Source organism: Brachycentrus maculatus, unplaced genomic scaffold (assembly GCF_059751285.1).
Source record: "Brachycentrus maculatus isolate JH-2025_06_01 unplaced genomic scaffold, ASM5975128v1 h1tg000449l, whole genome shotgun sequence".
Classification (NCBI taxonomy): Eukaryota; Metazoa; Arthropoda; class Insecta; order Trichoptera; family Brachycentridae; genus Brachycentrus; species Brachycentrus maculatus.
The window spans coordinates 190,207-210,251 of NW_028281196.1; the positions used below are offsets into that span (position 1 = coordinate 190,207).

General features: G+C 31.1%; 1 protein-coding gene across 1 annotated transcript in view; it reads left to right on the forward strand.

Moving 5' to 3' along the window:
• Positions 1 to 9,970, forward strand: part of LOC148302472 (sex peptide receptor-like) — a 190,574-nt gene extending 180,604 nt beyond the window's left edge. Inside the window, exon 3 of the mRNA XM_088271561.1 lies at positions 9,236 to 9,970. Coding sequence (XP_088127687.1) covers positions 9,236 to 9,926 — 691 coding nt within the window. The 3' untranslated portion in view covers positions 9,927 to 9,970. The remainder of the gene's footprint in view (positions 1 to 9,235) is intronic.
• The last annotated feature ends 10,075 nt before the right edge of the window (positions 9,971 to 20,045 follow it).

Sequence of the window (20,045 nt, forward strand, 5' to 3'; positions counted from 1 at the left end):
GATCGAAAAGAGTTGAAGGGAAACTAGTAAAAATTCGCCACGTGATGCTTATATATGTATATATATATAAATATATATATATATATATATATATATATATATATATATATATATATATATATATATATATATATATATATATATATATATATATATATATATATATATATATATATATATATATATATATATATATATATACATATATATATATACATATATATATATATATATATATATATATATATATATATATATATATATATATATATATATATATATATATATATATATATATATATATATATATGTATATATATATATATATATATATATATATATATATATATATATATATATATATATATATATACATATATATATATATATATATATATATATATATATATATATATATATATATATGTATAGAACAATGAAAAGAGCATGTGAAGCTTTAAAATAGCAAATATAATTTCTCATAAAAATTCAAAGCATTTATTTTAATATAAGCTAATCGAGTTGGTAGCAGCGAGCAACTCCATTACATTTTTAAAAAGTATTTCAAGCTCAGTATAAGTTTTGGCTATCTGCCAGCAAAGCTCGAATGGAGCTTGTTCCAAAGCTCTGCCATTCCCATAAACATGCATAACAAAACCTCCATGGAACTCCTGAAATATTTTTAAAATCCCGATGGCATAATTTGTGCTGAAATTCTGAAAAACTGAAAAAGCTCCTCGCATTGTTTCAAAGCCAGAACTAAAGTTATTTAACAGACAATGTAACCCTCAGTTTATTTTTCAGGGGGGTGATAGAATATCCTGTAACTAATTTACTTGCTAACTGAAAGATATGTGTGGCAAGGGTGTGCAGTGAAGGTTTTAAGAAGGGGCTGTGATAAAGAAAAAAAAATGTTTTCGCATTTTTTTAAATATTTTGTTTTTACAAACATTCAGTCTACTTTCATAATAATAAATTTGAATAATTTATAAAGCGCCAATTTCGTAAAATACTACCTCACGGGCGCTTCTTTTGTCAACTCTATGCTTCACTTCCACACATTAGTGCTGATAGATTAAAATAAAATTGTAACGATCTGTCATATATAAATTTTTGAAAGAGAGAAAGAAGACAAATGAATCACAATGGGAATATTTTTTAAAGGTTTTTCTAAAGTAGTATTATACAAAGTGAACTATGAACGATGAGGAGAGTAAACTTTATAAAATTAATTAACTTTGTTTTCACCACTTTTTTTTAATTAATAAAGTTTAACCCACTGGTTTCGACAATACTCTATTAATACTCAATATTGTCATCATCGGGGTTTATTATAAATCAAAAGCATTAAAAATATTAAAATACTCTCACCAAAAACTTCCACACACTCAGCAAAAATCCTAAAACCCTGAAGATGACAAAATATTGTCGAAACCGGTAGGTTAAATTGTATTAATTTAAAAAAAGTGGTGAAAACAGTGTTAATTGATTTTATAAAGTTTATAAAATGTGCCACAAAGTATCTGCGGAAAACATTCAAGAAATAATAAGGAGGGTGCTTTTAATATAACAAATAGCGATTAGACTCCCCAGCCCTACATGATACCTCGTTGTTCCCTACATGCCCCGACCGACGAATCCCAACATGCGCCTGTAGCACCACATCCCAAACGCCTCCACCCGCTTTCGTTCCGCCTGCCCGATAGTTCACGTTCCGCTTCCATACAAATGTAATTCTTACTGTAAAACAGGATTTGAGCTTTCTGAATAATTGCATATAATTTTCTCAGCTGACAGTACTCGCATTTGAGGGGAATATCGCGTTTTATGGCGCATTTGAGAGTGATTTGTCTGCATAATTTTGCGATTACAATGAAATCCAAAATGTGGCTGGATATTATGGAGGAAAGTACGATGATTTATGGGTCAAAACATACACATTTTAATGGCATTTTGAGTGTCTTTTTGAATTTGGTGGAGGTTAAAAATTATTTGGGCATATTATTTTTTGACATCTCATCAAGATGAAGAGGAATATGGAAGTCCTGGCTTTTATGGGGCTGACGACCGTCATAGGCTGGTTTAAGTGATCAATTTGCACGCGTGTGACATTCACCAATTCTACTCATTATTCACAACCACACTACTCGAATTCTTGGAAGTTCTTTATATATATGAACCAATTATGAAACGTTGTTCTTGAATCACTAGAACTTCACTAGAGACATCTATTGGTGAGATGTAAAGAAGCTTTTTACTAAGCAGAAACTCTTATATTAGTATCTGAGGTCCGAATCCTGGATTATATTCACGTACCTACATGAGAAACGCCAGACAACATCATTTTCATTTATATTATTCAAGCTTATAATTTGACCAGATAATTTATTTACAATATTTTGAGTGTGTCCAAATACTTGTTCACAAATCTGGATATTCCATATTCTTCTTCATCTTTGATGTGATGTCAAACAATAATATGAATAATTACTCCGATAATTGGAGATAATTCAGATTTGTGAACAAGTATTTGGACACACTCAAAATGTAGGATATACAAATGTTTAATTATAAAAAAATATTCAACATGTCATATCACAAAGTTAATGCCGAATCAATAAATAATCTAAAACAATTCAACTTAATATAACGAGCGAAATTATAACATATCGCTCACTCCTTTCAAGAACGTCATAAATCAAAAATCGTAAATTTTCAGTTGTGCATGTTTTCGGAATGCCTAGAAAATGTACTGTATCCCAGCGAAAGAGGCACATTTTTAACTTAATATTTACCCGCTACAGGGCAGAAAGTGTTGTTTTTGCATTTTGAAGAAAATTTATTGTTTAATAATTTTTTCAAATATACTATATATTTTTCAAATGGAGAAAAAACCTTCAGGTTTTATCTGAAAAGATCTGTTGCACAGTAAAAACTTCAATAAGTGGCTTGATATTTATTTTTAATACATTTCATTATTTTCTTAAACTTTAAAAACGATCTCCTGAAAAATCTTTTTTTATATATGACGTTGTTGAAAGGAGTGAGCGATATATTAAGGAAAACATAATGCAGAAAATAATCGTTTTTATTAAAGCGAGTCCCCTGTTTGCGAAGTCTACGCGCAAAAACACCGTAGGGCAAAATTACAATTTCAAATTAAAGCCTTTGCTGACTTCGAAAATGTGATGAACAATTTTCAAAAAAGTACGTTTTCATCATTTTTCTTCGCAGACTCTTATACCCTTATCATGTTTAAAACATTTAGTTAAACCTCCATTCTTTTATTGTCTGAACTCTCCAAGTATTAGGGGAATTTATTACATTATTTTTTTCGTATTATTGGGCTTATTTTATATCGCTTTTCGACTTTAAATGGGTTCCAAATGATGTTTTTTTCTCTTTTTATGTGGTCCATATTTCAAAGGAAGTTTTGCTGGTTGTTTGTACCATGCATGACCGCACTTTCAATGATTTCTTCCTTTAAATTATTAAAGACCGAGAAAAACATGGCATGATCAGGTATGCCAAATACTTGAAAGTGGTCAGGTTAGGAGTCGTAACAATCGGCGGGTATGTATGCGGAGATGCATGAACGTGGAAGAGGCGTTTGCGAGGAGAATGTTTGCGAGGACAGAGTGGTGTGGCGCTCTATTCTCTCTGCCTACCCCTGCGGGGAAGCGGCGTGATGGTTAGATAGTTAGTTAGTTTAAAATTATTAAAAGTGAATTGGCGCATTATAGTACCTACCTTGCTATAGTGAAAAACAATGTAATGTGAAAAGCAATACTGTGAAGAAAATGTGTTTTTTCTTGAATGTTTTTCGCAGATACTTTGTGGCACATTTTATAAACTTTATAAAATAAAGCAACTTTATTTTAACCACTTTTTTATTGGTACACTTTATCCAGCCGGTTTCGACAAGAACCTTGTCATCATCAGGGTTTATGTACTAAATTCTAAAACATTGAAATACCCATAATTAATTACCCCTTCCTTACCAAAAACTTCCACGCACTCCGTATACCATATGAAAATATGATTAAAAATATGATTTGATAACTCCTAAATGTTGTTTTTCTTGTGCATTGCGTAGCAAATACGTCAAAACGTGTTTTAACTTGCATATTATCTATATATATATATATATATATATATATATATATATATATATATATATATATATATATATATATATATATATATATATATATATATATATATATATATATATATATATATATATATATATATATATATATATATATATATATATATATATATATATATATATATATATATATATATATATATATATATATATATATATACCCCGAGATAAATAAATAACTTCATAACTTGAAATTCACCTAAATCGAAAATCCTTGAGAAAAGTTTTAAGCAGTCGAAAAACGAACCAAATATTACTTCATCTTACTTTATCTGCAGGAGTAGGCAGAGATAATAGAACGCCACACCAATTTGTCTTTGCAAAATAAATTTCGCCGTTTCTATATTCAGGCATCCTTTCTTTTATATCCGACTCCTGACCTGTCCACTTTCTAGTTTTTGAAATACTTTATCATGCCGAGTTTTCCTTAGTCTTCCTCTGCTCCTGTAACCATTAGAGCAGAGTACATAAACATACTGAGTCGGAATAATCGGCGGGTATGTATGAAGAGATGCATTAATGTGGAAGAGTTGAAGATTGTTTGCAAAGCCAGAGCGGTGTATCGTTCCATTATCTCTGCCTACCCCTGCGGGAAGCAGCGTATTAGCTAATTAGCTAAATCGTTAATATAATTTATATCGAATAAAGTCACAATAAATCATTAAGAGAATAATCTGAAAAACATTTAATGATACTATAAAATTCTTTTGTAAATTTTGTATATATATAATACCGGATTTAAGTTCATAATTTCCCAAAGCCATTTATTCAACGTTAAAAATTTCATTAAAAATGTAATAATCGTTAAAGTAATCGCTATTTTTAATGCCGTTAAATATCTCTGTGTAATATTTTAATGCCATATTCTTATTATCTAAGAGATTATCAGAACCATATTGTGAAAATACAGGATATGACTAAATTTTCTAAAATGGACACCCCTACATACTTTTTCGCTATATAGACACTAGTGAATATTTTCACGAACGCATATGTATACAGAATATTATGGTTGTAGGAAAAATTCGTGAAAAAACCACCCCAAATGTAAGAGTTTCATTCTTCATCCTACAAACTTATTGAGAGATGATTTTTTTTTCTATTTACTCAAGTATTATTCAAACATACCCACCAAAATATACCATAAGGATACATCGAATATACCAAGGATATATATCAACTATACGTCGCAAAAACTCTATATATATATATATATATATATATATATATATATATATATATATATATATATATATATATATATATATATATATATATATATATATATATATATATATATATATATATATATATATATATATATATATATATATATATATATATATATATATATATATATATATATATATATATATATATATATATATATATATATATATATATATATATATATATATATATATATATATATATATATATATATATATATATATATATATATATATATATATATATATATATATATATATATATATATATATATATATGTATATATATATATATATATATATATATATTTATATTTAAATATAAATATATTTATTTATATATATATATATATATATATAGCCTCACATAAGTTTTACATTTATTTTCAAGTTATATGTTATTTATAATTTATGTTTGAAGCACTAACATTTGAGATTTTCCATTTTATAATTAAAATGTAACTTTGTTTGAAAATCACTATAAATATTTTATTATTAATCAGTCTTGACAAAGAAGCGGTTAGCTTCGAAACCAGTAGACATTGTAATAAAGTTATAATAAAATATTTAAAGTGATTTTAAAACAATGTTAAAAATAATAAATTAAAACTTTTATAATATTAGTCTCAAAATACTCGTTTTTCTTTGTAAAACCAAGAAATGACATCTCAAATTGTCTTGTGTGTGTTGGTTTTTCTCTATCGTACAATCGGTGTAATAAATGTAACAGTAGTAACATTTTGAGTGTGTCCAAATACTTGTTCACAAGATCTGGATTATCTCATATTAGTTATTTTTTCATATGAGTTATTTTCATATTATTTTTTGAGATCTCATCAAAGATGAAGATGAATATAAGTCTTTTCATCTCACCAATAGATGTCTGTAGTGATTCAAGAACAATGTTTCAAAATTGCTTCATATAAAAAGAACTTTCAAGAATTTGAGTAGTGTGGTTGTCAATAATGGCTAGAATTGGTGAATGCTACACGTGTGTAAAGTGATCACTTAAACCAGCCTATGACGGTCGTCAGCCACGTAAATGCCCAGACTTCCATATTCTTCTTCATCTTTGATGAGATGTCAAAATTAATATGTAATAGTAGTACATTTAAACTTTTCAGAATTATTTATATACTTATATACCGCCTCCGTAGTGTAATGGTTAGCACGCTCGGCTACCGTTCTGGAGGTCCCGGGTTCGATTCCCAAGGGGGGTAAAGAGAAAGTAATTTTTTCACTGTAATATTTATTCTTAATAATGTAATATTATATATATATATATATATATATATATATATATATATATATATATATATATATATATATATATATATATGTGTATATAACGATAGAAGTATGTGTCTACACCTGTGCTCATCATGGTGGTGTATGAGAATACATGACCTTTACGCGAAACGGAGTAAGTCTACCCTCAATGGGATATTATCCACCTTGTGTGCAAACACGTGAGCACATAAAAACGTAATATTAAATATATGTAAATTTTCCCTAATATTATATTTTTACGAGCGAATATTTAGGCACACCGAGAATATCAAAACAGAATGAGCACAATGAAAACAGACATATCCGGTTATTAAAATGTGTTTTTCAGATTAAGGGTTGTGGGCTTATATTTTTTATATTTATTTATTACATTTTTAAGTACAACATTTCTAGACATTTATACATATGGCAAACTGATAGTTTTAGATTCGCTGTGCCTCTCCAAAAAAAAAACTGAGCTCTTGTGCTTGGAGAGGGACTTACACTCAAGGTTTAATGTTTTATATAATTAATAATAAAACCCTTATCCGCACTCCAATGGTGCATAGGGCACTGTGTCTTATAAACGCAGTGTTATCATGATCGTTTTACACATGAAGGAAAGGTGATCAGCCCTCCGCTTCAGGTACCAGTCGATGGTAATATTGAATAAATATTACAGTGAAAAAATTACTTTCTCTTTACCCCCCTTGGGAATCGAACCCGGGACCTCCAGAACGGTAGCCGAGCGTGCTGACCATTACACTACGGAGGCGGACAAAGGAAATTTTATATAATTAATGGTATAATAGTCTTTTTTCTTTTTTTTTCAACATTTATATGTAATGGGCATTAATTTTTTTTCTTATGAAAAATAAACTTTTTATTTTTTTTTCACCCTTCGATTTTCCAAATGGAGCATAGGGCACTGTTTTTTACATAAAGACAAGGTTATCGGTTTTCCATTTCAAGTACTAATCAAAGGTGATATCGAAAATTCTTTTATTTTTTACATAAATTGTAAATATTTATTTAAAATAACAATTATAAACATATTTAAAATATTTTTGCAGAGACCCACCAAGCCACCTTGTGTATCTTGTCGGTAGAGTTCTCTTTTTATATATTTTTTTTACTGTTTTTTTTTTCATTTTAACCATATACACAAAAAAGGGAAAAAAATATTGAATAAAAGCTAATTTACAATTTTCATAGAATTAACTCTTGATCATTTACCCATTCCTTTCCATTGCCTTGTTCCATACTTTGTTCTGACTTCTTACCTGAGCTATCCAAACTTAAAACACAGTAAAGGGCATTTTTATGTAAAAACGTTTTTTTGCATTTTTGGACTAAGTAGAATCTACTTAGTCCAAAAATGCAAAAAAAAAAGTTTTTCAAAAAAAAATCCTTACTGTGTGTTTTATGTTTGGATAGCCGACTTCGGCAAGAAATTAAAAATGTTTGGTGCGATATCGGCTGTCCAAACTCAAAACACAGTAAGGGACATTTTTGTAGTACGTTTTTTTGCATTTTTGGACTAAGTAGATTCTACTTAATCCAAAAATGCAAAAAAACGTACTTCATAAAAAAGTCCCTTACTGTGTTTTAAGTTTGGACAGCCGATATATTGAAGTGTTCATTCGTCCTCATATGCTGATTTTTCATATTATTATAAATTTTTCATATGAAATATTATTATTTTTATTTATTTTTATTATTATTTATTATTTTTATTTCAAAACATATAACATACATAAATCATATCGTAGTCATACAGGAGAAGTTGACCAAGTGCATTTTTTACAAAAACGTGATTATTGGCTATTTGATATCTTACTAGCTTAATATTGCCCTAAAAAAGATCTCAAAGGATTTTAAACACGGAAGTATAATATATTGACTTGTTAAAAATGACTAACTGCAATGATGTTTATTTTCGTGCAAAGCAAAAGTGACTTAAATGGCCCTCCTGAACATTTTACGTTTTGTTAGTTGGTCACTTTCTCCTGTACGACTATGATATATACATATAATATTCCCGATGAGTAATTTTTATTTCTCATTTTGGGACATGGGATTAAGGTTAACAAGACTGGAACACAAATAATAAATTTACAAAAAAAAATTTTTAGCGAGGTCAATGCCAGGTTTTTTTTTATTTGGGATAACCACAGCAACATATGTAAAACAAAACAATTAAAATATACATATTTTACAAGCCAATTATAGTTAACTACAGAAACATAAAAATTAGTACAAAATATTAAATTTAGATCTAGCAAATAAATGATGTGTGTGTGATATTGATTCTACATAGTAGGGACATACATGCAATGCAGAGAAGCAAAGGTTTTAAAGCTCCTGACAGGATAATATGCTCACCATTCGACTTTAAGCCCTAGGATGTTCTGACTTCCATCTTTTTTAATAAAAAGAGGAACCATAGGTGTTTCATATTAAGTTGAGACACAAATAATATCTTCAATCAAAAATGAAACCTCCAACGTGGAAACCTGCCAATTTTTTTAAACAATCTCTAATCCAATTTCTCTCTTCATTCCAGGTGCACCATGCCTCGCGTCACAAAGTGTCTGACCTACATAGGACTGATGGCCCTTCTTCACCAATCTACCCGCTTCTTCGACAGGACCTACCATCCTGTCAAGATCCTCTGGAATGGACGCATCGAGAACGTCTGCCGCGTCACCATCGCGGCCTGGGTAGACGAAATCATCACACAGGACATCTACTTTACTACCTACTATATGTTTAGAGTCATATTTGTCCACTTGATCCCCTGTGTGTCTTTGGTAGTCTTAAACGTCCTGCTGTTCAGAGCCATGAGGGAAGCTCAGCTGAAGAGGAGAAAGCTCTTCAAAGAAAACAGGAAATCGGAATGCAAAAAGCTCAGAGATTCGAACTGCACCACACTTATGCTCATCGTAGTCGTGACTGTATTTCTGATGGTCGAAATACCCGTGGCTGTTGTTACAATCCTTCACATCATCTCCAGCTCCATCGCGGAGATCCTCGACTACAACATAGCCAACATCCTTATCTTGATCACCAATTTCTTCATCATGGCCTCGTATCCTGTGAATTTCGCCATTTATTGCGGTATGTCCAGACAGTTTAGGGAGACTTTCAAGGAGTTGTTCGTCAGAGGCGGCAACACTAACAGGAAGAATGGGGGATCCAGCCGCTATTCGCTGGTCAACGGTCCAAGGACTTGTACCAATGAAACTGTACTGTAAGACTTGAAAAGGAAAAATACCACTTCAAAATTAAAAATTAAAAATTAAACCTAGCCTAACTATAGAATAAAATAACAACTACAGTAGAGTCTCGATTATCCGACCTAAACCGGCCGCGGCAAGGTCAGATAAGCGAAAAGATCGGATAACATGGAAAATGATTTTAAAAAAAGACATTGAAAATATGGTTATTTTATTTGCACATGGAAAACTTATCAAATATGTCATTTTCATTAATTCATCCCTTATCCGCACCCAATGGTGCATAGGGCACTGCATTATATAAACGCAGTGTTATCTTGATCGTAAAGACATGAGGAAAGGTGATCAGCCCTCCGCTTCAGGTACCAGTCCAGGGTAATATTGAATAAATATTAAACTGAAAAAATCACTTAAATTTATTTGACCCCCCCAGGAATCGAACCCGGGACCTCCAGAACGGCAGCCGACCATTACACTACGTAGGCGGACAAATATGTTCATACATGTTACCAACTAAAACATCAAAATACACTTACGGCAAAGTAATAAAACATGTTTAACAGTAGGTACACACTCACGTACAATGCAGTAAACTTCGAAACCAAACTTAAGCATTGCCCCGGTAGGTCGGATAACTCGGAAGGTCGGATAACCGAGACTCTACTGTATGTAGTTTTATACACATAATTTAAACTGGGTTTTATCGCAGCCGACATTATCAGACCAGGATAGCCGACAGCATCAGACAAACTAGCCTAACTATGATAAAGAACCCAACTGCTTTTCATACTGGAAGTCCTTAAGAAGAGAAGGTGGGCATGATTGGTACATGTCTTTAATATGCCAGTTGAGAGCATCAACCCCTCATGTCTCTTCTTCCAAACCCAAGACGACCGTTCACCGACTATACTCAGCGGGACTGCTGAGTATAGTCGGTATGCTGGACTAACTAAGGAGATGGCGCGTGGTGAGTGACTTGGAGACGTCTTGTGTTGGCCATATGCTCCACCTAAGGAGCGAACATTGAAAAAGAAAAACCAATAATATAATAAAACAATATTGAAAGCTTTTAAATGTAAGATCACAGTAAAATCGGGATACAATTTTGATTATTTTAATATATAAATTTAAATAAATAAATTTTCTATAAGTTCGCAACTTGGTTCATAAGACAAAAACAAAAAATTGCTTTGCAAGAGAAAGTCCGTCAAGAAGTCTAGATGCTTCTGTATCAGATCTGGGAATGCGGTGGGACAGCTTTCAATGTATGATAAAAAAAACCCGGAAGCTAGCGACGTAGTCACTTCGAATCGTGCACAAAATGCCCATTCGCTTAGTTAAACCTTACAATTTCAGAATTAATTGATTTCATATATTTGTGAAGTATGTTTACTAGGGATGGAAATATTGATAAAAATCCCCATAAGCTAGCGACGCCGTCACTTCGAATCGTGCACGAAATATGCATTCGCTTAATTAAATTTACAATTGTAGAATTTATTTATTTCATATATTTGGAATGTATGTTATCTAAGGATGGAAAGATTGATGAAGATATAGAATGGAGAATGAATGGTGCACTAAAATCAGTTCGACCAAATAAAAACCTATCAGCGAAAGCTAAACTGGCAGTACAAACTGGAATCCTTGTTTCAAATATCGTTTATGAATGTAAAGCATGGAGTTAGCAAAAGAAGGATAAAAGTAGCGATTTTCAGACAAATGTGCTTTAAAACGATGTGTGATAGATGTTCTAATGGTGATATAAGGAAAGAATGCAAGGCTGAGATAAGCATTATCGATACAATTAAGAAAGGTGTGTTGAGATGGTTTGGGCATGTAAATCGAATGAGTGAAGATAAAACAGTTTTAAAAAATTATGAAGCGAATGTAATTCGAAATAGAAACAGAATAAGACCAAGAAAAACTTGACATTATGAAGTATTTAAAATATTTAAAAGTGGTCAGGTCAAGAGTCGGAGTAATCAGCGGGTATGTATGAGGAGACGCATGAATGTGGAAGAGGCGAAGTATGTCAGTGAAAAGACAGAACTACCTGGTATTTTATTCTCTCTGCCTACCCCTGCATGGAAGCAACGTGCCAGTTAGTTAGTTTTTTATCGTCTGTTATGATACTTCAAAGCAAATATATTTTTAATGTGTGTAAGGCATAAAAAATTCAAAATTATGGACTTATCTCTTTTATCAAAAACGATAATATACATATATCTGACAACATACATTTCCCTTTATGGAAAATAGTACAAAAAATAAAACGATGGAATATTTGAAGCCATTCGTTCATTTATTCAAATCTGAAAAGCTTTTGCATAATAGCTTTATTTGAAACGTGAACAAAACATCTAATCGGATTACGTCACTACAAAGCACTGTCATAAACAATTCCGTAATTCAAAATAGTGGCCTATGATAGCCGAAAAAAACAAGGCGTGTTCAGATAGACAGACCTAATTCTTAAACGTAGACAGGAGTTAGAAAATTCGTAATAATACTCATAATACATTTACAACATTTTGAGTGTGTCCAAATACTTCTTTACATCTCACCAATAGATGTCTCTAGTGAAGTTTTAGTGATTCATGAACAAGGTTTCTAAATTAGTTCATATATATAGAACTTCCAAGAATTTGAGTAGTGTGGTTGTCAATAATGGGTAGAATTGGTGAATGTTACTTGTGTGTAAAGTGATCACTTAAACCAGCCTATGACGGTCGTAAGCCCCGTAAATGCCCAGACTTCCATATTCTTCTTCATCTTTGATGAGATGTCAAAAAATAATATCTCATAATACATATTTTATTTTGTATTTTGAAAGCATTGTTAACCTTAGTGGAATGATATCACATTGAATGTTGATCTGTTCCATGTGTCCGAAGGAGTTTTCCGAAGCTGAATTCTTCTACACCTTTAAGTCTTCTTGCTTACTTTTAATATATACGCCTTGAATATTGTTTGTTATGTATATATTATTTTTTTTTGTTGAATAAATTGAAATTCAAATTGAATTGAAAAATTGAAATGATAATACAAGTTTTTCACTTAAAAACAAAATTGGACGTAAAACACATAAAATTGGACGTATATTAATCCAATTGGACGCTTTATACACTAAATTGGAAGTGTATAAGATCAAATTGGACTCCTTTCAAAGAAAATGGTCGCTTGACACAAATTAAATTGGACATCTTACAAATGAAATTGGACGTTTTTATATCAAATTGGACGCCTTAAATATAATTGAACGTTTCAAAAACCAAATAAAACTCGTAATAAATCGAATAAATTAAACGTTTATTAAACAAATTTTACGTTTAACAAATTACATTAAACGAATTGAAAATCAAATTGAAGTTTATAATTCAAATTGGACGTTTAATATCAAATAAAATGCCTTATAAATCAAATTGGATGTTTAAAAAATTTAATTGGAGGGTTTAATAAATTTAACATTAATGTTATAAAGGTTTTTTTACTCCAAATTAAAGCTTTACAAACTGAATTGGATGACTTACAAATAATATTGGACGTTTAAAATATCTAATTGGACATTTCACATGCCAAATTGGACACCTTACAAATTAAATAAGATGTCTTAAAAATCAAATTGAATGGCTTATAAATAAAATTGGAAGTTATACAAAACAAATTGGACGTTTTGCAAATGAAATTGGACTTTTTGGACATTTTATAAACGTAAAATTTGGTTCGTGAAAGCTTAATTCCAAATAAAAATTTGGAATTAAAAACCTGTATAATATTATCCCTATCATTCATCGTTCACTTTGTGTAATACCACTGAAAAGAGATATTACGCAAAATGAACGACGAATTATAAGGAGAGTGTTATATTACCGTACCGCAAAGTTATGCTGTACAATTATTCTTTCAAAATAAAATAAATTTACTTAAATTTTTTTGAACCCGTTGGGAATTGAACCAGGGATCTCCAGCATGGTAGCCAGATCCAATAACCACTAAAATATGGAATCAAACTCTTCTTTATAATATTATCATTGAAATAAGATAGCGCATGCGTCGAATTCACCCATATTTACGTCATATCCGGAAAACGTATTCCCGCTTAGTTCAAATATTGTTCACTTACTTCCGGTAGTACTCATGTAGTGACTTCCTGTCAAAACGGATGCGTTGAGATGATATACGAGGAATAACGGGGTAAGTCATTTTTCTAACTGTTGTACTTACTGTATAAAATTAAACAACTTTGTTTTAACCACTTTTTCTATTATTAGTACACTTTAACCTACCGGTTTCGACAAGAACCTTGTCATCGTCAGGGTTTATTAAATACTAAAACATTAAAACATTAAAATACTCATAATTAATTACATTCCCTTACCAAAACCATCTTCACTACTAATAACTTACTTCAGCCTTCTTCTTGTGACCAGTATTGAACAAAACCCTCCCTCTTGGACTTGCACAGTTGTCTGTTGGACGTGACTCTCTTCCAGTGTAGGCTCTCCACTCTCCTAATGCCATCGGACCATCTTTTATGGGGCCTACCCACGCTTCTAAGCCTCCAGTCAAGCAAAATATTGTACATAAATATAACTGCCGAAATTTGAGTAGTGTGGTAGTCTTCTCAATATTATTAATATTTAAAGCATTTACTTTGTGGTTAGTCATTTTTACTTATTTATTTTTTTACAAAAATGTAACTAATATTAGTATATAACCACTTACCGAGATTAAAAAACAAAGTTACTTGACCAGTTTATAAGGAAATGTTCTAAATATATAGTAATACTTTTTTGACAGTTTATTTAAATTGTTTTATTTTTAGATTACTTAGGTGGAAACCTATTATTGGAATTGTTATTTTTTTAAATTTTATCATATTATGTTATTTTTGTCGAAATATTCTGTTGGTTTTACAATAATAAAAAAATTAAAAAAAGTTACATTTTACATTTGTCCGCCTCCGTAGTGTAATGGTCAGCACGCTCGGCTACCGTTCTGGAGGTCCCGGGTCCGATTCCCAAGGGGGGTAAAATAAATATAAGTGATTTTTTCACTGTCATATTTATTCAATATTACCCTGGACTGGTACCTGAAGCGGAAAGCTGATCATCTTTCCTTCATGTGTAAACGATCAAGATAACACTGCATTTATATGACGCAGTGCCCTATGCACCATAGGGGTGCGGATAAGGGTTTTTATTATTATTATTATTACATTTTAATTTTATTTATGTTTTCTCCATTCGTCTATTGTAAATTTTAGCGTAAATATTTCCAGAATTTTCTCTGAGAATCTTTTCTCCCGAATTCTTTATCATTTTATCTCGATATTTTTTCAATATGGAAACTACATCGCTCCTAGCTTTCACAATCTTCCGTTTCACTTCACATCTATATGCAAATTTCCTTTCGATCGCTTTCTTCCTCGCCCCTCATATTGAATTCTCGAGTCTTCGATTTCATTTATTTACCCTGAAAATCTCAAATACATTTGTTATATTATACTTACAGCGCAAAATATATATTTTCGTAGCATTTGCAAATAACTGAAATACAACTTTGAGCATCTTTCTAAGATAAGAATCCACATTTAAGGTATTCTCCAATAACAGTCTCCTTACCATTCATTTTATTTATTTATTTATTTATTGTAAAACCAACAAAATAATTACTAAAATAACAATTTATAAATAATTTAATTAAAATAATTACAATACAGGTTTTCACATAAAAATAATCTTTTAAAAAAAACTGTCACGTATATTAATTTAACTATATAATATTGTCCACCTCCGTAGCGTAATGGTCAGCACGCTCGGCTACCGTTCTGGAGGTCCCGGGTTCGATTCCCAAGGGGGGTAAAATAAATATAAGTAATTTTTTCACTGTAATATTTATTTAATATTACCCTGGACTGGTACCTGAAGCGGAGGGCTGATTACCTTTCCTTCATGTGAAAACGATCAAGATAACAATGCGTTTATATGACGCAGTGCCCTATGCACCATTGGGTGCGAATAAGAGTTTTTATATTTTATATATATAATATTATAACAACAATATTTCTCTTAAACGTTTTAAAGAAAACGTTATTAATGTCTATTTTATTAAGCATTACATTGCAAAAATCGCTCACTCCTTTCAACAGCGTCATATATCAAAAAACTTGATTTTTCACGAGAGAGTTTTTAAAGTTTAAGAATATAATAAAAAGTATTAAAAAAAATATCAAGCCACTTATTGAACTTTTTACTGTGCAACAGGCCTTTTTAGGTAAAACCTGAATGTTTTTTCTCCATTTCAAAAATATTTAATATATTTAAAAAAAATAATGAAATAAAATCTTTTCTTCAAAATGCAAAAATAACACTTTCTGCCCTTTAGCGGGTAAATAATAAGTTTAAAAAAGGCCGCTTTTCCTGGGATATAGTAAATTTTCTGGGCATTCCGAAAAAATGCACAACTGAAAATTGTCGATTTTTGATATTTGCGTTGTTGAAAGGAGTGAGCGATTTTTTGGTAGGACTTGGTAGGTTCATCGTTCACTTTGTATAATACCACTTTAAAAAATATTACTTCATGACTATCGGTTTCGGAATAATCATTCCATCATAAGGTCAAATGTAGACTAAACTGAAACTGTTACGGTCTGACATTTTTACAATATTATTTATATATACTCGTATTTGGCTGGCTTTATTGATCACTTTGTACTTGCAAAAGAAAAACACTTTTTTTTTTGTTTTGGAAACTATGCTTCCAGCTTCAGGTGTGAATATAAATATTCAGTTTATATTTAGACTTGAATATGTAAGCATAGCTTCCGAAACTAGTCGCCATAATAAAATAAACTCAAGTGGTAAAAAAACAAGTGTTTTTCTTTTATAATTTCATCATGTCTTACCACAAAGTGAATGCCGAATATATGTATATATCGCTCACTTCTTTCAACAACATATATTTTAAAAAAATCATCAATTTTCAGTTGTGTATGTTTTCGGAATGCTTAGAAAATGAACTATATCCCAGCAAAAACGGCATATTTTTAACTTAATATTTACCCGCCACAGGGCAGAGAGTGTTGTTTTTGCATTTTAAAGAAAATGTATTGTTTAATTATATTTTTAAATATACTAAATAATTTTTCAAATGTAGAAAAAACATTCAGGTTTTACCGAAAACGATCTGTTGCTTAGTAAAAAGTTCAAAAAGAGGCTTGATATTTATTTTAAATATATTTTAAAACGATCTCCTGAAAATAAAGTTTTTTTGATAAATGACGTTGTTGAAAGGAGTGAGCGATTTATTAAAACACTTTATACGTTATACACTTGTAACGTTTTTGGTCGATTAAACACGATTTTGAACATGTAATTGGTGTGGCGTTCTATCATCTCTGCCTACCCTAGCGAGATAGCGGAGTTATTGTCTTACTTTAAAGTTAAATTAATTTATCAATGATTTTTTACTAAAACAATTATACTAAATATAATACATTTGTGGGAAAAGAAACATTATAATGAAACTAATTTATCGGTATTTTTTACTAAAACGATAATAAAAACACGTTTCCGGCTGTTTATTTTCAGTAAAAAACTAAAAAGTAAACGAGCAAAATGAGTTCCGAGAATTTTCAGCAGACGAAAACCTGAATTTCAGGAAATGTACGAAATTTTTCAGTGGAAAATAGTAGTTGGAATTTTCCCGGATGTAAATAAAAGTGTAATTAATTTTGCGTATGTTGCTCTAGTGTAACAAAATTTCATTACGGTAAATTGATTTCTGACAAAATTTGAAAAAAACTATATTTTACGGGCAGAAATGCATTTAAAAAATTACAACATTTTGAGTGTGTCCAAATACTTGTTGACAAATCTGGATTATCTCCAATTACAGGCGTCAATTTTCAAAAATAACTCCTATAATTGGAGATAATCCCAATTTGTGACGTTACAAAGGGTGTAATAAAGTGTGACGTGTAAAGGCAACTAGCCATAACTCAAGTTGCGGCTGTTTGGCGTTTCGCGGCTCAAATCATTCTCATAACTGGCCTCTATCATATACAATCACAGATTTTGCTCTATCTTTTTCCTTTACTGAGATATGTAGCCGCAAAATTGTATTAATTTGATACATGTTTTGGAAAAAAGCATCATTTTAAATTAACTTTACTCGTTTATCTCAAAACTACTGTTTTTAACTGGCGGGTTTGCACATCGGTACAGATGACTTAACCTTATCCATTTTTTGCGCAGTCATCGAACTTTGCAACTATCTGCAAAATATAGCTACGCAATTCCGTAAAGCCTGTCGATATTGGCCTCGTGGGAGGGGGAAATTAGATCCTATGCCAACATGGCGGCTCATATACTCTTTTGACACTTGGTAATGTAATTTGGCGGGAAAGTATGACATCGCTCACTCCTTTCAAGAACGTCATAAATCAAAAATCGACAATTTTCAGTTGTTTATGGTTTCGGAATGCCCAAAAAATGTACTATAACCCAGCAAAAGCGGCATATTTTTAACTTAATATTTACCCGCTACAGGGCAGAAAGTGTTGTTTTTGCATTTTAAAGAAAAGATATTGTTTAATTATTTTTTTTAAATAAACTAAATATTTTTCAAATGGAGAATAAACCTTCAGGTTTTACCTCATAGGATCTGTTGCACAGTAGAAGCTTAATAAGTGGCTTGATATTTATTTTTAAAACGTTGCATTATATTTTCAAACTTTAAAAACGCTCTCCTGAAAAATCATGTTTTTTATTTATTTATGACGTTCTTGAAAGGAGTGAGCGACATGTGCGCGAATATGGCGCGCCTTTTTACGCCGGAATGAGGTTATGTCGCGTTCAGTGTCGATAATTAGGTTAGGTTAGTGTGTGTGGGCTTCCTTAGATCGGGAATGTAAATTAAGTGTGGGATATTATAATTCCGCTGACGTATACCTCGAATATATTAAATGAAACACTTATACAAGACCTCTTTTGAGATTGTTAATGTAAACACGACAATTTTTTGACAACTCATCAAAGATGAAGAAGAATATGGAAGTCTGGGCATTTAGGGGCTGAAGACCGTCATAGGCCGTGGTTCAAGTGATCTAAGTTATATGAAAAATAAATCCTATAATTGGAGATAATCCAGATTTGCGAACAAGTATTTGAACACACTTGAAATGTTGTAAATAAATACGACAGTTTCTTAATAATAATTTTTAAAAATCATCTGTTAATGATCTAATTATTTCTGTAGTCCTCAAAACGTTCACACTACTACTATTACAGCTCTATAAACCATAAACAATAAACCATATGACGTCATAAAACGTTCGATGACGGAAATTTGATGACATATGCGAACGCACGTTTTTCGTTTTATTCAAATATCTAAAGTTTAAACCTTCATATCTCCCTTTTTTTAAACCCTTATCCGCACCCCAATGGTGCATAGGGCACTGCGTAATATGACGCAGTGTTATCTTGATCGTTTACACGTGAAGAAAAGGTGATCAGCCCTCCGCTTCAGGTACCAGTCCAGGGTAATATGTAATATTGAATAAATATTACAGTGAAAAAATCACTTATATTTATTTTACCCCCCTTGGGAATCGGACCCAGGACCTCCACAACGGTAGCCGAGCGTGCTGACCATTATTACACTACGGAGGCGGACATATCTCCCTTAGTTCCCTACATATTTCATTAAGAACGTTACCGTCTTGTGATTTTCCAAATTAATTTATTAGCCAATAATCACACGTGATATTCAACCATTGTCACGAATTTTATTTTTATGTGTTTTTAATAATAAAATACAATTTTGTAGACTAGAAATCAGTACATCTCACCAATCAATACATCTCACCAATAGATGTCTCTAGTGAAGTTCTAGTGATTCAAGAACAAGGTTTGTAAATTGGTTCATATATATAGAACTTCTAAAAATTTGAGTAGTTTGGTTGTCCACAATGGGTAGAATTGGCGAATGTTACACGTGTGTAAAGCGATCACTTAAACCAGCCTATGACGGTCGTCAGCCCCGTAAATGCCCAGACTTCCATATTCTTTTTCATCTTTGATGAGATGTTAAAAATAATATGAAAATAACTTCCGTAATTGGAGATAA